At 35.0% G+C, this 24076-nt stretch overlaps 1 protein-coding gene across 1 annotated transcript; it reads right to left on the bottom strand.

The window, feature by feature from the left end:
- Nucleotides 1-22668, bottom strand: LOC112025465 (uncharacterized). The gene is given in 28 exon segments (XM_065775628.1): nt 1-406; nt 504-620; nt 942-1055; nt 1190-1315; nt 2612-2666; nt 3974-4059; nt 4167-4343; nt 4433-4507; nt 4912-5055; nt 5177-5245; nt 6215-6325; nt 8781-8938; nt 10097-10117; nt 10120-10138; nt 10264-10358; nt 10482-10715; nt 11215-11299; nt 12626-12790; nt 14660-14819; nt 14960-15015; nt 16826-16894; nt 16968-17102; nt 17219-17287; nt 17371-17469; nt 19351-19477; nt 19601-19713; nt 22186-22320; nt 22412-22668. Coding segments are annotated over 27 exon segments (2865 nt in total). The 5' UTR covers nt 22306-22320; nt 22412-22668; the 3' UTR covers nt 1-340.
- Nucleotides 22669-24076: the final 1408 nt, after the last annotated feature.

The raw sequence follows: 24076 nt of genomic DNA, 5'->3' as shown, positions 1-24076 counted from the left end.
TAGCAAACAAATACTTCTTGCATTTGAACAACTGAACCATCCAGTTTTAGTTAAAGCATATGAAATTAATAGGAGCAAAGAACAAAGCAATTATGTACTCTTATAATCCTAATCTGTTTTTCTCATTTCCTGGAATTAGATTTACTCCCACGAAGGGAGAAACTAAACAATACGCTTGTAAATGTAAAATTCAAGTTTATATTGATTTAAATTGATCCTAGACTAGTTGGGAAGATTCTTTAAGACTCAGAATTTCAAAAAATTAATTGGCATCAATGTAAGGGGACTTAAGGCTGTTTGGAGACTGCACAGACCGTTTGCAAGTTAATAACCAACAAGATTACTGATGCTTCCTTTGGTAGAGTGAATAACCAACAAGAGCAGACATCAAGAATGTCCAAAGCACCTGCAGCAATATATATTAGATTGGATGAAAGTGGATAAACAAGAATAATTAAGGTGGTTTAAAAGTAAGACAATTTCCCAAAAGATATTGGACTTACTGTATTGATGGTGTGCCACCGCTCAAGCCTTCTAATCCTCATCTGCATCTCTTCAATAATCCCTTCCATTGGAGGTACCTCCCTACAAGGTGAGGATTCTGAAGCTGAACTACTGCCCTGTTGGATCCACAATGGCATTTTAACTAATGACTAGAAATGCAGCAAGTACAATATTTGTTCTTCCAGACAATGAAATATATTCACTTTTTTTTTTTTTCAAGATTTAGGAAAGGGATGAGGCATTGGGGGGCTCGGTGCAGGTTGGGGGTTTCACTAATTCCCATATTTTTGGAGATCTGCACATCTGAGGATTAAAGTACAGACGAAAGCTATGTAAATAGTATCTGATGGGGTCCTAAATTCAACCAAGATTATTATCTTTTATGTAGATTTCAAAGGTAATTGGCTGTCATCACTGTTTAGTCAGCAGTGAAATACCTGAGATTGAATAAATTCCACAAGTTCCTGCAGCCTAGCGGCTTGTTGAGGGTAAATTCCAGTGGAACTTCTTTCCATTGCCGGTAATCCTTCCAAAATTATTTGAAGATAACTCTACAAGTACAATCAATTAATTCAGTCAGCATAGGCAAACAAGTGGTTTCTGGTGATTATTAATATATTTGGCAGGCTGGTGGCTATGCAAGCGCTCAATCATTATACTTGTATGAAAATAATAGAGGAAAAACCTTAGTAGTATATGAGCCATCCAGTTTAAGCATTGAACCAGCAGCTGCCACGGCCTCTTTATTAACACCCTTGATTTGTAGGTAAGGACTAGGGGCATCTTGTAGATGATCAACCTCAATTAGGATCTAGAAGGAAATAAGATAGATTTTAAGGCCAACATAAAAAACAGCGTATAACTTTAATGGCAAACCAATAAAAGAAAAAGGCATGAGATAATGAATGACTAACAAAAACTTTTAGTATATCAACAATGAATCAGGGACAATATTATTAGTATTATTATCAGAAAAAACCATGCTTTACCATTATCAGTTCATCAAGAGCAGGAGCTATGAATCATTTAGATTATATCATACCATCCATCAAATGCTAAACAAGGATGTCCTTTATAATTAAGATCAGAAATTAGGTAATTTAGGTCAACATTTGCTTTAATTTCAGAAAACAGAAAGAACAACCCTATATTCCTGCATACTGGAAGAAGATCTAAACAAGGAATCAAATATATAACCAAATTAGATGCTATTTTGCAGGGTCATACTGAGAACAGAAGGACCATTGCTAATAGGCTGAATTTAGTTTGGCTTAAAACAAGAGTAGACCATTGTTTTTTTTTTAAGAAAAGAAAAAAAAGAAAAAGAGTAGACATGCTAAATTCATAATAGAATATAGAAGGCAATTGAAAATTTCTCCCCTTGCCCATACCATCAAGTTAACACTTACCCACGTAGAAAATATTTTCCTTCAATAGGAAAATCTCCATTGTGTTTAAAAGAATAAACAAACAAAACATTTCCTAACCGATAAATCAAGTTTCCAAATGAAAATAGAATGCAAACAATGAATTACATGAGCACTAAGCAAAGCGGAGACAGAAGGTTAAGGGATCTATCAGGCCACTCCACACCATGGCCTTTGGTGTTTAAAGCTCTATTTGTCAGCTTCTGCAAGGTCTATTTTCAATTAAGAATATCATTAAAATTTCCTTAGTAGTTAGCAGTGACAGAGTGCATATAGCCCAGGACACACCATAACACATGCACCCACCACATGTAAATAACCAAAAAAATTCAGTAATGCACCGGAAATAAGTTAGAATAAACTCGGAGTTACATTGCTATCACACAGTTTCCTATGTACCACAGATTAATAACTATCCAGAAAACATAAACTGCATGGAAATTGCATATTTTTTCCCTTGTGATATATAATTAAGCTGCATGAACAATGTTTTAGAATTACAAGAGATTAAGGGAATTAAATTGAAAAAGAAAAATTGGAATGAGTGAAATCCCAGTGGTGAAATAAGGAGTCAAAAGTATTTGTGAAAAAAAAAAAAAAGCTTATTGTTTCAACACAGGCGAACTTCACCCAAGAACATGTATTTCAGCACAAAGTAACCTCCTAGAATTTAATCTGACCTTTCCATCTTGGTATATATATGCAGATGCTTCTATGTAAGCTACAGCTTGATACCTGACATCACAACAGGATAACATTATGTTTCAAATACAAATGTATAACAGCCATAAGAAAAACATAGACATACACAAATGTATGAATCTATCAGCTACAAGCCATGAACAAGAATTAAGAATAGTAAAAACTCATCAGAAAAATTGTGTCATGAAGTATATATTTAACGCATACTACTGTCAAAAACAAAGACAGGTTTGTAGTTTTCAGACAGATGACTTCATCAACTGGGGTACAGAGTCATTTCCCATACATTTCCAAACCCCAACAGTATAGTGAATACCACATGATCTTAAAGCTAATTGATGTTTCAAATGTTGAAGCATTTGTAACTTCAGACACCCTAATTTCTGTGATGATGGTCTTTTCATCTAATCAAGAGTGTCTTAAACCTAAGCTCTCAATAGAAGCAGATCTTTCACCCTCTTTTTTGGGGTGGGAGAGAGGGGGGTTGTCAGGACACCTTTAATTACCTAATCCTTCTCTATAGCTAATCTTCACTCTTGATGTACTAACTTGAAAATTATATTTTACTTCTCTCTTGGCTTAACAAGTCTTTATGCACCTCTCAACCCATCATCATATACCTAGGTTACTATGACCTTGTTGGGAATTTATTAAGAAAAGGAATGTGGAATAGAAAGAAATGAGGTTTTTCTTTATGGTAGTGTGTTTAGGAATTTATAAAATAGAAATTGAATAGAACAAATGAGAATTTTCTTTTTGGTAGTGTTTGGGAATTTATTTATTAAAAAAAAAATGGAAAAGAAAGAAATGTATATTACTATTACATATATTTTATTTATGTTTTAAAGAAATATGGCTAAAAATGTAATTTTTCCTTAATGAATGAGGGGAATAACATGCTTCACCCACTTTTGAGTGGATATTTATAGGGGATAAGAATGGAACCAACCCTCCAAGCCCAAATTTTAAACTCCAAAAAAGAGTACTATCAATTCCACCATTCCCTTTCATTCCTTTCCACCACTAAACAGTGCATCCAAATGCACTGTAAGGATCATCAAGTGCAATTATCCATCCCTACTAATTTACGGTCTTACCTTCAAAATGCCAAAAAACTAATAACATCATCTACAGTACAAAGAACTAAAAAATGCATAAAACCCTTTGGTTAGCATAGGATTAGGTAAATTGTCCTAGTGTATAAATTTTAAAACTTCTAGTGCATCGTAGAAGAATTAATTAATCCCATTAGTGAATTGAGTGCACCCACATATGATGATTTTTGTTACAATAGTTAGTAGAAAAAGACACGACTGCGCAAACTTAAGTATGTGGCTTACCCAAGGTTAAGAAGACCAGCAACTGTACTAATGCTGATATCAAAATCTACTTTAGGTTGAATGATGAAGTTCCCTTCTCTTATAGGCTAACAAATGTAATTCACAAGAAAATAAGAGCTGCGCATTCACAATAATTTCAAAGGAAGTAAATCTAACATTATGGTAAAAATTATAAATTTATCTCACTACAAACCTCCCGAATAAGCAACGCAAATCTGCCCTCACATATTCTGACCCTTATGCAGTCGCTCTCTGTCAACTGCCCATTAGTGGGAATTCCAGGAATCCTCAAATATATGTCAATAAAATTCTGAACAGAACTGCAGAACTTTTCTGGATCAAGAATCTTCAAAATATCTTGATAAGCCACCTGTTGTTGATTGGAAACAACAGAAGCCTGTCAGGGGCAAACAATACTAAGGTCAAGCCAACCAAAAACAATACAAAACAAACTCTTACTTGCTTATTACTCTTCAATACAAACAATGAGCTCTCAGGGGAAAGCACAGGATCAAAGTCATTTCGAATTTTGAGCTGCAACATGGTGTAGCAGCAAATTCAGCTCTCAAAACTCACAAATTAGTACTACAAAGTGAAGTGTGTTACTGTCAAAGATTGGTCCAGAGCTAACATGATTTTATTTCCCCCAAAGACAAGTAAATTTTTTTTCCCCACAAAGAAAATTTGGGCAATCTGTACTACAATTTTTCAAGGTAAAATATGTGACTCTACTATAAATATTGTCCTTGTCAATATCTTATATATAACAAGTAAGTTCTTCCAAATAGAATCAGTGGAATTATTGTTAAGAAGCTTGAAATATAAAACAAATCAGACTCAAAAGAAAAGCTAAAATTAATAAAATTAATATACTCCTTATACTTACAACACCAGACTAGAATAAAAAAGCTTTAGCAGATGGTTCCAAATCTACTAACATGTGCATGAACAAGATGTGGTTCAATGTACTGCTGGAACATGGGAAACACTGTCATCATGATCTCATTTTGCGACATAAAACACCCCACTCTACTTTTATCCCTTTGAACTCGAGAAATCAAATGTGAATGAACACCTCCAACCTGTTTTTGCAAAGAGAGGAGTTAGCTAGTTTGTGCATCAAAATACTTTAGACAATGAGAAAACAGATTAAGAATACATGGAAAACAAAGCCTCAAAGATGGAGTGGTGAGTCATCCTTACAACAGCAATCCAAAAGTCAAGTGATTTTCGGATGTCAGGATGCAATGCATAAACCCCTTCAAAAATGATCTGTTCAAATTAAACAAATAAGATTTTCTAGTTGAAAGAGAAATCAAAACAAGATAAACTAGCAGAACTCCATAATTTTTAAACTTCTAATTAAGGATTTCAATTTAAGCAATATCAAATATCCAGACCAAAACTGAAAACTGTGACACATATTAGACAATGATCCTCTTGCAGAAAAATTGTTTGACCAGCAATATTATGGCTAGAAAAGTACAAAGCAAAACCATCTTCCTCAAGGACATTTTATGCCTTCTTCACACCCTCAGATAGCTTCTTCATATACTAACGTGTACACAATTAATCAGAAGCACAGGAAAATTGGAAGCAACTATATTGACAAGGAGAAACCACAAAATTCACAAATCCTTGAAAGCTATCTGATATGAGACCACAAGTGAATTAAAAAAAAAAAAAAAATCATATTTTACGTTTTGAATCATGTGGGGTGGGTGTTAATATGGTAATGTTGATTCCAGAACGGAAACTACTTGCCCCTGAAATGACCTTCCCTATTTACTTCTGCACTCTTATCACTATCTCTTGCCTGCCTTTTCTTTCAGTCTTCCTGCTGTTCTCTGCTTCCTCTTTATATTTGTTTGTATCTTTCATAATCAAGAAGCAAGGAAGACCATTCAGTGCTCCAATACAGTCAGTTTCTCTTCTGTCTTCTTTTAATGTCAAAAGGCTTTGAAGAGAAACTTGCACCCTTCCTTTCTTGTCATCTCTATCTTTGTGCATTAGTAGTTTAAAATAAATATAAAAGTTCTTATCTTTATCTGATGAACATAAACCTTCAAGTCAGATAAGGTAGCTTAGACAGGCAGCCTTAAGCTCCTGATAAACTGAATCCCTTATGATATTCATGCCAACTCACAGAATGAACTGCACTAACAAACACACACACACACACACAGAGTAACATTAAGATACCACTACCGTGAACAATCTACAATGAGTTTGATAACATACCACTCCACAATCTTCAGAAACTTCAAGTTCCTTGAAGCCACTCCGAGCACCAGTCTCCAAGTCAAATATGGGTACTTTTGTTCTTCGACCATTTCTTATGTCACCAATATTCTGTCAGTGAACCATAAGAATGCTAACACAACCATGAGAGAAATTTCTGGCAGGCCCCAGAACATAAATTAATTGATATTCAAGTATGTTGCCATTATTCTTTCCAAAATATTTTAAAATTATATTTTACTCCAGATAAGCCATTTGAGCATTAGAAACACGCAAAATCATATCGCTAATGAGCTCTAGATAAAATGGCACTTCCTCCCCTTGCAGAATGGGATGGAGAGTTGTATGTTGACAATTCAAAAAGGAGGGGGGGAGGCATTGTCAATGAATAAATCTATCTTCAAAGATTCATGAAATTATGGAAAACATTATTTACATGATGCCAAATTATAATTTAAAAAAAACAATCAATGGACAGTAGGCATGGCATAAAGAATGCAGCAACAGGCACATGTGAAGGCAAAGCAGGTAAAACCTTAAGGCCACAACATCATGGATAGATGCTGATGGAGGGGGGGTGGGGGTTAAGAAGAGTTGTGGCTTCTTAAAAGTTTCTTGTTGTAGCATTTTTAAAGCTGATGATTTAAAAACGTGCAGCACAGGCTAAGGGAAATTTCAAATTGTAAAGAAAATGGGAGAAATGAGAAGATCTAAGGGTTTATAAATAGGAATTGTCCTGATTTTTCAAATGGGCTATGGGCAACTTAGAACTTCAAAAATTACATTAATGCGAGAACCTAAAGCTGCTTTGAAAAGCAACCCCGAAGCCAGTTCTCAAAAGCTGCATTAAAAGACCCAAGCCACTTCACAAGAGTGGCAAAAAGCCTGTGACCTTGTAGCTTCAACTTTTTAAAAGCATAAGCACATAAGAGGCCATGACAAGCCCCAACTAATGGACCTGTGGTTTTCTACACAAGGATACAGTCTTCTAAGCGAAACCCCCCCAAAAAAATCAACTGTATCCTTTCTTCCCTACTGAACAACATGTAAATTTTCTTGAAAAATAAATGACATCTTAACAAGAAGAAAAAAAAAAGGTTAAAGGCATGGCCAAACACATTTAACTGTAAAACTAAACAATTTGGGCAGGTGGTTGTGGAGGTATGGTTTAGAGACAAATGCATTATGGAGGAGGGTTATAGAGGCGACATATGGGAATGCCTAGGGTGGTTGGCGCACAAAAAAGGTGACAAGTGCGTATGGTGTTAGCCTCTAGAGGTTTATTAGAAGTGGCTGGCTGAACTTCTCTAAAGTCCTACAGTATGATGTAGGTGATTGTACTACAGTGAAGATTTGGAAGCATGTGTGGTGTGGGGATTGTACCCTCAAAGAGGCTTTTCCAGATCTTTACTGCTTTAGTAGGGCTGGAGACTCATCAGTGGTGGAAGATATGTGTTGGTCTGGTGGGAAGATTTCATTGGAATTTTTATTTTCGTCATTCACCACAGGATTGGAAGGAAGATTCTTTTTATTGGTTTATGGACATTGTTTACTCTTCGAAAGTGCAGGGGGTTAGGCCCTGATAAGGTTTGTTGGAAGCCAGCAAGGAGTATAGGTTTTGAGGTTAGAGGTTTCTACCTTCTTTCTACCCTCCTACTCTTTCTTTCCCTTGGAGGTTGGTGTGGCAATCAAAGGTCCCTTCAAGGGTGGCTTTCTTTTCATGGTCAGCTTTGTTAGGTAAGATTCTTACAACTGATAACCTTTGCAAAAGGCGTATTATTGTTCTTAATTGGTGTTACATGTGTAAGAGGTGTGTGTAAAAAGTGTGGAGAGTCAGTAGATCATCTTCTATTTTATTGCCCCATAGCTTTTGAGCTGTGGTGTTTGGTGTTTTGTTTGTTTGGACTTCATTGGGTTATGCTGCATTTGGTATTTGATTTTTTTTAGTCTTGGCAAGGTAAATTCGGGCGACATCGCAATATAGATTTTTGGAAACTTGTGCCGCATTGCTTGATGTGGTGAATTTGGAGTGAAACAAATGCTAGATGCTTTGAGGGATGTGAGCAATCCTTGCTAGAGATTAAGTCTTTTTTCTTACATACTCTTCTTGCTTGGAGTGTGGCTCTGTCGCATTTTTCTTGTTTTTCCCTTCCTATTTTACTTGATCATTGTAATTTTGGTTCTTGATTTTTGCCCCAACAGTACATGCCCAATGTACTCGGATTGGCTATTTTTTTCTTAATAGTTGCATATCAAAAAAAAAAAAAAACTGAACATTTTGGAGTACATAATGAAATCTTGGCATGACAGGCTGAGAAGAAAGCACAAGCAACGGCACAATCCAATTTCATGAACCAGAAATAAGAAAAACTCTTGCATTACTATTTCTTGGTGATAAATTAAGGACAAAAACAGATAAGTAGTTTGACAGAGTCACAAACTTGACCATATAAACCAGCTGCTTCATCTAATGTTTTAACATATCATATCTCAAGTAAGCTTAATGGACTTGGAATCTCACTAAGCCCTAGTTTAAACAGATTGATGAATATGATCGACGCCTTACCTTTGAAAGCAAAGATAGATCAAGAGAGCTGAAGTCATCATACTTAAAATCCTTTACTTGTTCAGATTTATAATAGCTTTCAAGGGAAACTACTTCACAACCAACAATATTTGCCATTTTATGAGCCAAACTAGTCTTTCCAGAACCACTTGGGCCCCTGCAACATTGTGACAACAGCAGAAACATAGTAAGAAACCATCTTAGAGCTTAAGTAATTTGAGACACCAAAGAACCACACTCTTCAAGATGAGTTATACAGATGCACACAGAATACTTGCATATTTAAACACAAAACTTGCTATTCACATTAAGGAAAACAAGGCTTCATTTTTCTGTTACCTTGTTTGATCTTGCAACCCTTCCCAAAGTAAATAAACATAAAAATAAATAATAAAAAAGATCAAAATTTGCAAAACACTTCCTAAGTACACCTCATTAAGATATCAGGGGTCAAAATATTTTTGATACCCAGTTTAGTTTCAATCTCAACATTCTCTTTGCCCTCTCCAGTCTTAATGTCATCTCCCATTGTAAGCAAATACACAAAAAATAACATTCTTCTGATTTATCACTTTTCTTTTGGATAAGTAAATAATTTCATTAAAAAATTAAAGGGGATCTACCCGAACACACGAGCTGTATAAAGAGAGTAAATTCTGCTGAATTATCACTTCCTTTGTTGAATGAATAAGAATATGATTGCTTATTAATTTCCTAGGGCATGGGGTATCACATTAATCAATAAAATGTCCTAAGGATCATATATGCTCTTAACTGTACATTAACAACTGACTTAGCCTTCCAGTCATCTTCCCAGCAAGTACTGGGGAAAAAAATGGAACAACACATCCAGGAAAACTTACACAGATGTTTAAGCAATTTACTTGGCCATTGTCATTGTATATATTGAAGTTTCATCTAGGCTCTACCCCAAAGAAAGCGCTCCAAAGCATGGTAAATAAAAATGAGTGGACCTATGTACTGGCATGCCCATTCCATCTCAAACTAATTAAAGTAAACACGACTAGAAAAGGTATTACCATTCAAATAAATTGGCTCATAATATTATAACTGGTTCCACAGGCCCTCTAATTATTAGTCATCATTGAACCTATGTTATTCATGGACTTATTTTCTGCTTAGAGACTTATTTTTTAACAGAAACTCAACTAAGCAATTAAGCAGGTCAGTTCACACACTTCTACTAACCACGTTTAAACTGCCAACCAAGCTACTTTTGAAAGGGTGTTATAGCTAACAAGCACAAAGTAAAACACAAGGAGAAAGAGAGAGAATATCAATAAAGCCAGAATTACCAATTCCAACTATAACCGGAGACCTTTATTCTCTAACAAAGCCTGAAAAGATTTTCAAACACAAGTGTAAAGTTTGGATCCAGCTTAATATACTGATAAGCTTCGTAGATGAGGAGACATAGGAGTCACCACAACAAAATTCTATCAAGTTAAAAAATAATCCATACCTGTATTGCTTGAACGGAGAGAAGCAATCCTCTATCCAAGTCACATGAATCAGGCATTGGAGCAAGCTTTATGGTATCCCTGAAAGAGGCAGGATCTGTGGTTGCTTCATGAGAGAAGTCTATAACATAACATTTAATAACAGCACACCCAGGAAAAATCATTGAAACAGACAAATTAAGAAGTGAATGAAGACATTCCCTAAGCCAAGTACACTTACCTACAATTGAGCTATTAGTGTGGAGAGGATTTGACGAGATGAAATGCCATGTCGCTAGCACAGGTTCCATTTTAGATTTAGTTGGTGATCGAGTCCATGGCTGAGATAGATCTTCAAGGGGAGTGACAATGTTTGGAGTAACACGGATTGGCCTTGGTGTAACAACCACCCGCTCTTGATTACTAGTTGGAGATGTATTAAGCAAAGGTGGCGGTGAATTAAGGCGAGGTACACCTGCAAGTGAAGTTAGCTTTTGGAAACAATAATAACAATGACATAAACCAGACCACCAAAAAAATAAAAGAAAAGAAGAATACAAACAACACATGCTTTTTTTTTCTTTTTTCTATTGATAAATAAGATAACATATCAAACTGAAAAGATGCCAAAAGGGTTTCAGCCCAAGTACACAAGATTTAATCCGAAGACACAAAGCTCAAGGGCACATCAGAAATAAAAAATCTAAAAAAATCAAAAGAAAAAAGGATGAGGATAAAGATGCCAGCAAGCTTAGCTAGGAAACTCTCCTGGCATCAATACCGCAAGAGCTAGAATTGAATCCTATCTCCATGGATTTTAAGGGATGTGGGAGGACTACCTCTTATTGTGTAGCCCTTTCGACTAAGTGACACTTCACATGGACCATTAAAAAACTAAAGGATAGAAGATGCGAACCATCACCACAAACGCAGGCAAAAAACAAAAAATAAAAAACAAGAGTCCAGCTCCCAACCTTTTCTCTCAAGAATCAATTCCAAATATGATTTAGTGATCCAGGGTCCATTGATGCCCATTCCCAATGCTTTCTCTCCAACCGTCTATGCAAAAGAAGAAAATCAATGCAAACTGTAAAAAATTTTGTACAATAGAAATAACGTCTTCAGACTTCACAAATGCCGTGCAACATGCATACCCGCCATACAATAAACAAAACACCATGCAGATAGCAGAACCAAAAATGTACAAGGGCCCATGACCGCAAATAACACAATTGGAAAGCAGCCATCTGACATTATAGAATAAACCACATTTTTCCAATGTCCATTCTGATTATATCCTATAAAAATCAAGATTAAGAACCTACAAATTCCTTAACACCCCAGGGGCCGGGGGGCCAAAAGAGCCAAAAGAAAAAACATCCCAGTTATAAAATTGCCCTCTAGATCAAGAACCTTTAACTTTTATATGTCCCAATTTCATCAGGAATTTCACAATTAGATAAAGAAGAGTGTGCATACAAGTATTGGGGACCTAAATTTTGTGGGGGAGATAGAAGCTTTCAGCTTACTGACAAAGAAGAAAAATAATTCATCTTTGAACCACTTAAATAAAACCGTAGAACTTCTCTTTGAGTTGCAAAGAAAAAAAAAGAGTATTCTGAAAATCCTAACCTATCATTGGATTTATATAGTGACAGAGAGAACAAGAATGAAGACAGAAAAGATTTAACTGTTCACTTTTTTGTTTTGATTGGTAAATTACATGATGATCTCACCCTCCACTCACACTTGTGCGAGGAGCAAGTGCCAATTGAATTGAGGCTCATGGCAACTGTCGTCTTTAAAATAAAATAAAAAGGGGTAACCATGCACATCCTTTTTTCTTTGACTTTTCCTTCTGTATATACAAAGGGCATGAACCCCAATAATCAATTGGTCTATTTCAAGAAGTCTGTCTGTATAATTCTCAATCAAACTTGAAGATGCTGTGTTTTTAATCCGAAGTACCCAGGTGCCTAAGAAATTTACCCTTTTCAAAAATTAATTTGAAATGCACTACGAGATGCATTTCTGCATAGCTTTCATGCCTCTCCCGCCCCCCCCCCCCTTCCCCCCAAAAATAAAAAGAACTGCCTTCCCACAAAACAGAACCCAAAGTGTTTTACAAAACTTCTCTCTTTTCTGCATAACAGATTCTAAGAATTTGACAAACTAAATTTTAAGACACAAGAAAATTACCAAATCTCTTAATAAATTACTATCAATAGACAACAAAGCATATGCATGAGATGATGATGCTATAAAACCCTTCTCTTTTCTTTTCCTTTTTTTTTTGGGTGTGTGTGTGTGTTGGGGGGGGGTTTGTTGGGTTTGATAGAGAAAGAAATAAATGGCAGGATAACTCCATAAAGAAAAAGTTCATACTTTCCTATCCATGCCCCTCAGCACCATGAAAGTCTCGCCAAGAGTATCAATGTTTTCAAGTGACAGTGAGACATTGTCATTATTGACTGACGTAGATGCCCTTTTATAACTGACCACCACAGTGTACCCCAAAGCCAACAGCCCACCTAGAGTCATCCTGCCGACCTGTTCCAGCATTGAAGAGGAGAAAGCAGGTCAGAAAAACCATCTAAAATTATTAAGCAACGGACTATAATCCAAAGAGTCGTGATAATATTCACAAATGATGCAATAATTAAGAACTGAGGTTTAAACAGTTTCCTTGGTTATGACAAAAGCTTAAAGATATTAAAGAACCCATGACTCCTCATTCTAAGGTTGATTCGTGTCTAACATTGTCACGAATCACAATAGTGTAAAAACCATTAAGATTAGTGTATAACAGCTTAAAGATTTAAGTAAATAATTCTTTCAGAAAATTAAAGGGAGAACAACCCAAGTAAAAAGGGAGTAGGGGTGTGCATGGGTTGGGTTGGAGGGATTTTTTCAACCTGCCCGAGTTTGTCAAGTTGAGAAATTTCCAACCCAACCCATCACGTGTAGAGACCAACTCAACCCAAACCACATCGGTCAAGTTGGGTTGGTGGGTTGTGCTTTCATGTTTCATGCTAGGTAAAAAATTGAACTTCAATTATTTCATTATTTTTTTAATAAATTATTACAATTCACGTGTTCATTTGGCATCAACTATTTGGCTTTTTGCTGATTTCTTTTTGTTGAAAGGGGGCTAAATTATACTTGTAATTTAAAAAAGAGATGTTTTAAAAAGTTGTACATAATCAAAATAAGCTAAAAGCTAAACAAAAAAGCTCATGGCAAACAAACAACCCAAAATTTGTAATTAATTTTGGGTTGGGTCCAACCCAAAATTAATTACTAATTTCCAAATTCATCAAAATTAATTCTTAAAATACCAAATAAAGGAAACTAAAAAAATTAAAATAAAGGCATTAAATTAAACTTATATGTATGGTGGGTCAAGTTGGGTTAAATGGGTTGAAAAAACTGTCAACCCAAACCCAACCCAACTCAAAATAAAATTTCAATCCAACCCAACACCTCCAAGGTGTTGGGTTGAGTTGAGTCGGTTTCATTGGGTTGGTAAATTGGATGCACACCCCTAAAAGGGAGAAACAAAAGGGAACAACATCAAAGAATAAAAAACATGAAAAAAGAAAAGACAGAATTCCCATCAAAGTCTAAAATTCTAGGCATCAATGAAATTAAATGAAAATCCAGAACTCCCTTAGGAAGGACTAATTTATAGCCAGGAGCATAATGCCTTAAGGAAACCAATTTGTGCTCTCCAATCCTCACAAAAACCCATTTATTCCCTTCCAACCCAATGCTCCAAAACAAGGATGTAGGCACCAATTTCCAAGCAATAATGTACCTTAACGGACCACAGCACAACAGCATAGTGACACTTCATAATACTATAATGAGTTACATATCATGCAACAGTAGTCTCACTCTCACATTAGCAAGAGAGTTTGTATTCTATGAATTTCTTAAACTTCAAAGATGGTACAAAATGATTTTAAGGATTAGGATTTGATGTTATTCATATAATAGCTGATAGAGCAGGAAAATATAGATATTATTTATTCTCTTCCTTTTTTCTTTTTCTTTTTTTGTTGAGAAAATGAAAAACTAATTTAACTTTTCAACCATGAAGCTTACATATACGGTTGTTGACCTTTATGTATTTACATTCATATCTAAAAAGGAATATTCCTTTTTTTTTTTTTTAAAGGAATATTGTTGATGCAGGACATTGTGCTACATCCACTAGCAAATGTCCAGTTTACTGTTTGCATTGATCTTGAAATTAAAATATTTGATTCATTCCTCAAGCAGGTAGATAAACACATGCAAAACAGAGTACTGATAAAAGAGGAACAGAAGCCTGATAATTATTTTTATAATGGAGGGTGACCTGATTTTTACTAAGATATTGATACCAGATCCCAACAAAGGGAAGATATTCCATACCTCAAATTCAGCTTTAGGCCTGATGATATAAATTTTGTCAACAATCCTTTGGTCGCCAAGTGATAGATAATATCTAATACCAGATTGTCGCACCTTAATCCAATCATTTATCCGTGCTTCCTCACTTGCTGAAGGGGGCCTAAGGTACATCTCAATAAAACTGAAAGCAAAATAAAGTTTTTAGCACTCTCAGTTGCGAGAAAAGCTCTAAAAGACGAAAAGAAAAGAAACTGATTTTGAGATTAATATTACGATAGGAAATGGCCAGAGCTAGAAACAACAATCTATTGACATACTCACTTGTCTGTTTGTGGTTCATTTCCTTGAAACACATAAGCAGAGTCTCCAACTAGCAACTGTCACAAAATATTAATTGTAGTGAAATAATGTGGCTGATAAATATTACCTTACCTAAAACTAAAAATTTTACCTATAGAATAAATGGGTTATAAATAGGAGGCAGGAGATAAAAAGTAAAACTAAGGTAGATAATTTTGAGAAGCCTAATTAAGCATGAAAAGAGATGGGGATGATGCACAACAGAGTGATCCTAGCATATCATTGTAGGAATATAAAATTTATCAGGTAAACCTTATGGTCACATACGTTTTTCATCAACCGTGCAAAATACATTACTATGAGATAGATGGAAAGTAGATAAACCAAGACATAAACCTGGCAAAGTTATAAATCAGGGCATTGAATGCAAGAAGTGTATGATGCAAATAATACATTCATGCCATCTTTCATGTATGTATTCCTTGACACACAATAGAAGCAACTATCTTGTGTTCTTCCTTAGTGTTTGATTTTTTATATAGGCAAACGATCATTTATTAGAAAGAGGAGAGTGCTCTAATACACAAGAAGTATATTAGAGCAACTCCTAAAAAATTATAATTGAAAGTTCAACTCTACAAAAGAAATGGAATGAACACCATCTGAGATAGACATCCAATCATACAAAACTCTCAGGAACCACAATTTAAATGATGTCAATATAAGTTGAGCATACTCAAAAGTTTGACTATTCCCTTCCTTTCCCAATTATCCACGTAAGACAGCGGAATGGATATCCATATTTTACTGTTCTCAAAATAACCAAATCTTCCTTACCAACCAGTGAACTATCCATAATTGACTTTGGCATTACCAATCTAACTCCAAAAAGAGAAAAGACAAGTTACTGAAGCCCATCGCCCAAAACAGTGAAGTAAAAGATGTGATCTACTGTTTTTTTTTATCAGCAAGAAAGAGTGTTTCTAAAATAGAATACTGCTTCATATGAAAAAGATGAAGTAGCCTAAAAAAAGATATGTACAAAAAAAAAAAAGGTTATCTACTGTTTCTCAACTTTCCTTGCATGTGCAACACCAATCCCTTTTGTTTATATATTAGTAAATGTATTTTATTCAACAGGTGCCAAAAAAGAGAGAAAGGGGGTGCAGGGGTGTACAAACGAAGTGCCAAGACCAATCTATTAAAATTATCTCTTTTTACAAAGATTATCCACTGCCAAAACTTTCCCCCATGCTACTGTCTAACCAAGAACTGCTACCTTTCATAGAAGTTGCACTCCATATACTCTTCCAAAGAAACCTTGTATTCTCTTCCCCTCTAAATGATTGATTCATAATAAAAAGAAACATCAAATTTACCTGATCATAATAACCTCTAATGCATCATATCCTCCCCTACACCTGACCGGAAATTAGAGCACAAAAGATTGAGGAAACAAAAGTAGCAACATAGGATGGTGTCATCAAAGAGCAATAAATGAGAAATCTCCATATCTTCACATGACCTCCCCCCAACATGAATGATGAAACCCTACTATAAGCCCACCTTCAACTGCTCAAGATAACATTCCAATAAAACTTCCCATTACTAAAAAAAATTAAAAGGAGAAAGTTGGTCTTCTTGTCTCAAACCTCTGTAGCTATCCAAAAAACAAAATTAGGTGTGCTGTCATTCACTAAGATTGAGAATCAACTGTTTGATTTCAATTTTTATGGTAAAATGAAACTGATGATAAATTGCACGCAGAGGAACTTTTGAAGAATGTATTGAATACCCCAATCATCTAACTGAAAGAGTAGCATTAATTTATATTTATACAGAAAGGCCAAGTATTAACTAATGACAACGTACGAAATATATACGGACCTCACTTCTGCATTTCAACTTGTAGATTGCCTCTCTAAATGATGAGACAAAGCTGTTGTTAATTCTAATCTGCAAAATAGATACAACAAGGGGAGAATTAGCAGTAAAAACTCAAAGGTGAAAAAAATATACAAACACCAACCTGTGCATGATGAAGGTCAGGCTCAATGTGCTTTCTAAACAATGGGAAAATGCTGTCAATAAGGTAATCCAACGAACAAGAATCTCCAATATCATACCGAACTTTGGAAAGAAGGCTAAAATGAACACCACCAACCTGACAAGCCAAAAATATATATACAAGACCAAATCACTCTTTTCACTAACAACTAATTAGAAAACCTTACCAAAAAAAAAAAAAATGTTATAACTACTCATAGTAAAAAATATTACCACTGCAACCCGAATATCTAGCAAAGAACGCAATTTTGCATGCAGAGCATATGTGCCATCAACTATAACCTAGAAAAAAAAAAATGTAATTTGATTAATGAGACCAACAGCAAATGTAGTCAATCATAGTAACTGCTACTACACATGCTTACCACCCCAGATGAAGCACTCTTTATTGCTTTTGAACCAATACGTCTCTTTTGTTGATAATCAAAAACTGGGATCAATATATCTTTGCCTTTTGTCAAATCCTAATATCAACATAAAAGAGTATTTCTCAATGCATAGAAACAGGACCAACCTTACACAAAGTTAGATGCAATACTCACTGCATTAGCAATACTCAGAGTACAAGTTGGTCGATACACGATCAAATTATGCTTTACCATGACAAATCAGCCCAAAGTCCACTTGAAAAATATATTTAAAATTAAAACTTTTGCTTTTTATTTTTTCCCTTTTCTGTTGGGTCAATAAAACTCTGCTTCCTTCCCCATAAGAATAGGGCAAAGGTTATCACCATGGATGATGTCAATTCCTTGGAAGAGCAGACGGAGAGTTAAGGTTCCTCTTAAGGTTGCTTTCTTTACTTGACAGCAGCCTTGGGTAGGATCTTGAGTTCTTGACAATTGATTATCTTTGCAGTCAGAGGGAACGTGTGGTCGAATGGTGTTATATGCGTAAGAAGGCTGGGGAGACAGTTGATCATTTGCTCCTTCACTGTGAGTATTTGAGTAAGCTCTGGTCCTTGATTTTATGCTTATTTGTGGTGCAGTGGGTTATGCCTTGGAAGTGCCGGGGAGGATTTGTATTGCTGGAAAGGGAGCTTTGTTTGAAGGGGTAAGGAGGTGGTTTGGGGTGCTCTCAATAAAGTTTTTCCTATTATTCAAAAAGACCCACCAAGGATGGACTACTTCAGTTGTTCGTAGGACATACAGTGTAGCCTATGGAAGGAAATTAGAGGGGGTTGGGAGAAGTTAGCCTCTTTCATCCCTTAAGGAAATGTGTTTGGACTTATTTTTTATTGTTGTAAACAAGGATGCATTAGTGCTTTCCATGCCATGCTATATGGTCCTCATTTTTTGACTTTAAAATTTACTCACAGCTTTCACGATTGGGATTGGAGTGCAAAGATTAACTAAGGGACTTATTATACTCTCACAATTCTTTTCCTGGAGGGGATGATCATATGAGGTGGAGCATAAATAGCAATAGAGTGTTTAGTGTTCAAACATATTATGATTACTTGAGGGGTGATAGTAGAGGCAAAAACTTTGTGCAATGACAAGTGCCCTCTACGTAAGCAAAGTGTTGCAGGTTCGAGTTTGGGAATCAACTTCACCAAAAATTGGGCGTAAGGTTACCTACCAACCACTTTTCAAAAACCCCACAAAGTCTTAAGTACTGGATACAACCTTTTTCAAATGAGTTTGGAAGTAACTAAGAACGCCCCCCCCCCCCCCCCCCCCCTAAAAAAAAAAAAAAAAAGCTTTTTTTTTTTGTGTTGGCAGCAACATTGAATAGAATTTTGACAATAGACAAGCTTATAAAGAGGAATATGGTATTGGTTGATTGGTGTTGCAAGCATAAGGATGACATGGAAATAGCGGATCATCTTCTTCTTCATTTTTATAAATTTGGGGTGCATAGGGTGATGCCGTCTAAGGTGATTGATGTTTTGTTTTGTTGGAAAAGGTTGTGTGGGAGGCATAATAGTAGCAATGTCTGGTGTGTGACTTCTCATTGTGTTATCTGGATACTTTGGATGGAACATAATAGTCACACTTTTGAAGGTGTGGAGAGATTTGTGGTTGATCTTTAGGCCTTTTTCTTGTGTTTTCCTACTTCATTAGTTGATTTTATGGATCATTTGTATTTGGTTGTAATCATTAGAAAGCTCCTCATTTAGAGCTTTCCTTTTCTTATTAAAATTCTATATCACTTATTTTTAAAAAAATATAAAATACAACTCAAAGACTTTGGCTAATTCCAACCTTACATATTCATTCAAAACAATCTTAAAACAATACATCAATTGTAATGGACTTGCCCAAGAGCTCTAACATTATTCAATCCAATCTTATAATTAAAAATAGAAGCCCATAATACAGAAATGAGAAGCATATGCAAACCTCAAGATTTTGGACTAGCATATTAAAATCTATTGAATCCAGATCATTCCCTTCATCAAATCCGTCACGATAGTTCTCCATGGATACAACTGTACAACCAATAACAGATGCCACCTTTTCTGCTAAGCTTCAGGGACCATTAGATTTACATTACAAATTAGAACCATTCAATAAAACAAGCAGAAAATGCTTTCACTCTACACAAATCTGCAGGGGAATAAAATATTAAAGCATTACACAGCATGTATACCTTGTTTTACCAGAACCACTTGGACCACCAATGCCAACTGTAACAAGACCATCTTTTTTCTCTCGTAGTTCTTGGATAGATTTTACTAACAAGTAATATCCATGATCGAAAGACTGCAACATTTCAACACCAGTTATGAGAAGGCTTCTCAATAAAATCTTGCAGAGCATCATAGCAATCATGATGGTGGTGGCAGACAACGAATGCAAGTATATATTATCAAAAAACAATGAAGGTAAGTATGAAAAACGCATGCTGTTTGCATAATATAACTTAGTTTGAAAACAATTCCTTTTACACTACAGACAGCAACGTGGGAAATTATACTGCAAAGTAACAAAATCATTTTTTTTAAGATGTGGAGCCTCACCAAGGCAATTATTGAGAATACATATTCAACACAGTTCTATATATGTGGTGTGTAAACATACTCATCAAAATACTGCTTGTTAATAATAGCTATCAGCCCGGCCCATTAAAAAATAATGGAGCAAATTATCAATATGAAGACAAAACCACAGCATTATATGTATTCTACATAGGTATCCTAATTTCTAATATGTGAATTATCTTGGTACTAGCTCTTCTCTGCACCATACAGCTCCAACTTATGGACATCATAACGGAAGATTCAGACACAAAGCAGCATCAAGAACACAAGTGGCCAAGCACCCCAACTATAACCACAACATAAACAAACACATACACACAGATGGGTGATTCCAAATACCCTTCCCACAAACCGCTATTAGCTACACTCCTTGAAAAATGACAAGATTATTTTCTACACCGATATAAATGAATTTTAAATGCAGAAAAATGGGAACATTAACATGCAAAGAAGCATCACGCACAAGACTACCCACTAACCCCACATGAATACACATAAACAATCAGCTAAGTATTATCACTTAGGCAGAGCTGTAGCCAGGTTAGGATTGTTACTTATGTGTCATTTGAATTTTAAGTAGTATCATTAAGTTATTGTGTTTTGGGGATTGTTACTATCTAGTGAGTCTCATAAGTAATGTATGTCCTGGATGAAATAATTATGAGAGAAGTTTATTCAAATTTAATTATTTCAAAGTTTGGATTCCTCTGAAGGAAACCACTCTTAACCTTTTCATTTTTTAGACTCACCATTAATCTTTTTATCCTTGCCCCAATTCCAACCAAGATATGTGGAAGAGGGAGAGGAAGAGGTGAGTGTACAAACCAAGCTGAACAAACTAACTTGGTATTAGAATTATAGATAGAGAAGCAATGCATCAATCACCTTAAGGTTGAACTTGGTGCTTTAAACGCAGAGCAAGAGAGATTGTTGAAGGAAGTGCAAAAGATGTTCTCATCTCTAAACTCCCACTTTGACCAGCTTATGGTAAGTCTTGTCTATGAGTAAGTTGTGAGCTCTACCAATTGAAATAGGTCCAGGTGTGGAACTCACAATGCTGGGGAGGATAGAGGCCTAATGTTCCCCCTGGTTGCACCTAAGCTTGCTAAGCTAGACTTCCTATTTTTAATGGTAGTGAAGATCCAACAAGCTAGATTTGTCATTTTAAGCAATTTTTCAAATCCCAACAAACTTCAATGGAGAATCAAGAGCTATTGGCCACTTACCACTAGGAAGGTGAAGCTCAACTAAAATATCAATCATTGAAGGAAAAACAACCTATTACGTGTAATCATCTTAGTATGGACCTGTGTAATATGAAGATTTCATTGGTGATCGTACTTAGATTAAACAAACAGCAACTATTCATGAATATCAAAGGCAATATGAAATTTTATTGAGTTGCTCTGGAAAGATGTCGCCTTCACATCAACTAGGTTGCTAATGCTATCAACCTTAAGGAAAGCATTTGAGTCGAAGTTCAAGCCTCAAAACTCATAAACCAAGTTCCAATATCAACATCAACTACTTCCACTGGAAGAGAAGAAGCCTTCACCTCTATCTCTTAACGTCTTTTTTCCTACCAACAAATAAGGCTATCAATAAACTTACACCTGCCGAGCTCAATGAGAGGCGACACAAGGGTTTATGCATTAATTCTTATGAAAACTTTTTCCTCGTTGAAGATTATTGACCTAACGAAAACGAAGGCGAAGAATTAAAGCAACAATTTCCTAAAAGTATCCCTTGAGCACAAGGCATGGAGAATGCATCCCATGCATCCGATATATGCAGCATCCCTTACAATACGTGAGTCTCACACGAGCGATATTGCATATGTCTGATGCATGAGAAACAGATAATCATTGCAAGGGATGATTTCAGAGGAGGTTTTTTTTTTTTTTTTAATTGGTTAACTTGTAAGGTTTGGATTATTTTAAAAAAAAAAATTAAATAATTTAAGAACTTCAGTCCAATAAATAATGCACGTTGTGAATGAAATAATTATGTCAGAAAATTAGTCGTAATTAAGAAATCTTTCTTTCTTTTCACACAACAAACACACATATATATACGAGAAATTTGAATAGCAAAATTAACTTGCAAATAAGAAAACACAATTGCACAAGAAAAACAAAAGCAAAAGCAAAAGCAAAAAAAAAAAAATCAAAACAAAGTTTGGTGCGTAGCGTACCACGTGGAGAGGGAGGGATTGGAGGATTGAAGAGGAAGACGAAGACGAAGTCGAAGGCTGTTGTTGAAAGTAATCGCGACCTCCTTCTTGGAAAACTCGCTGAACAACTTCATCGTCCATCTTTGCTTTGCTTTGCTTTTGGAAATCAAAATTCAAAATCAAAATCAAAATCAATTTGGATTTCCCTAATGGTATAGTACTACCAGCTCTGCAGTGAAGAACCTACCTACCTTTCTTTCTTTCTTTCTTTATTTCTTGCTTTCTTTTCTTTCTTTCTTTGCTTTGCTTTGCTTAATTGCTTGTGAGTTGTGAGAGGAATCTGTGTGTTAATTAAAGAGTGAAGAGAGAGAAAGAGAGAATCTGAAACATGACAAATGGGTTTCGGTTTGGTACACTTTGGTTGCTTTCTCGCCTTTTATTTTCTAACATAATAACACACACTTGTTCCCCAAGTTTTCCCTTCCCTTGCGTTTAGCATTATGAATACGCCCCCGCTTTTATTTTCCTTTTCTTTCTTATCTTTCCCAATTTTTTATTTCCTTTTTTTTTTTTTTTTTGGTCTAGTACTACCAGTTACTAGTTTTAGTAGTGTATTTCCTATTTTGACTCTTGTTAAAAAAAAAAAAAAAAACTAGAGATAACTCTCTTTCTTGATAGAGGCTCCATATAATATTCTTCTACCCTCACTTGCAACTTATGGTATTAAAAATTGAATTTCACATATCATTTAATGAGATTTAATTTAAATATTCGAATTTAACTAGAGGGTTACTCGAGCACCATAGGTTGAAACTTGAAATTATATCTCTAATTTTATTTATTTATTTATAAAAAGAGGTTACTAAAGAATCATGATACATCCTAAAGTTTACATTTACTTTGCTATTTATAAGTTATTTTGAAGGTAAATATAAATTAGGAATCACACTAAAATTTTCCTTACTTGATGTTTTAAAATGTTTTTGTTTTTAGTGTGAGTTTGGATAGCGGGTGTCTTGCATTTTGCACATCTGCATTTTTTTGACTGGGTCCGTGTACTATTCAAGACCTGCAAGTACGAAAAATGCAAATCTAACTTTAAAATTGGGTCCCACAGCACTATTCATAATTTAAAAATTATTTCGCTACAATATTTTTAATTTTCAGAATAAGCGGTATTAAAACAGACCCTTAGAGATTTCAAATGCATTTGTGGCATAATCTAATAATATTGACAAAAAAATAAAAACAAAAACTTTGAAAGCATGAAGGCTAAATAAAAACTTTGAAAGCATGAAGGCTTTTTTCTTGTGTTTATTCAAATGATTTGTTTTTGGGGTTAAAAAAAAAGTATAAGATTAAAGAGTTAATTATAACCCTCATTTTTTTTTTTGTTGGCTAGGTAAATTGTGGGGAGGGGAGTAGGTTCGAACTCCATCCATCAATTGCCATAGAGAATGATAGTATTATTGGGCTATCAGTCAAATCTTGATATTTAATAATTTAAGTTCCTTCATAAAACAAACATAGCGTTTGAATAAGCCTCACCTTCTTGAGGTTCTTTCCTAAGGGTTTATTGAAATCAATTATTAATTTATCTTTATCTTCTCCAAAAAATTTATTAATTTATTTTTTAATAAATCAGAAAGCAATCCATGGAGTTTAAAACACAGTAGACAAATTTATTGAATTTCCAAAATTAATTACAAACAGGCCTATTTGGATATTCCTTAAAAAAAAAAAGCCCATTTTAAGATCAACTTCACTTCATCCTTAAATAAACACTATCCCATAGCTCTCTCTCAAAATAGTAAATACACTACTAAAAGTCTAAAACTAGTAACTGGTAGTACTAGACAAAAAAAAAAAAAAAAAAAAAAAAAAAAAAAAAAAAAAAAAAAAAAAAAAAAAA

The sequence above is a fragment of the Quercus suber genome, unplaced genomic scaffold, assembly GCF_002906115.3.
Source record: "Quercus suber isolate HL8 unplaced genomic scaffold, Cork oak 2.0 scaffold_116, whole genome shotgun sequence".
NCBI lineage: Eukaryota > Viridiplantae > Streptophyta > Magnoliopsida > Fagales > Fagaceae > Quercus > Quercus suber.
This window is presented reverse-complemented; position numbering and strand designations above follow the sequence as displayed.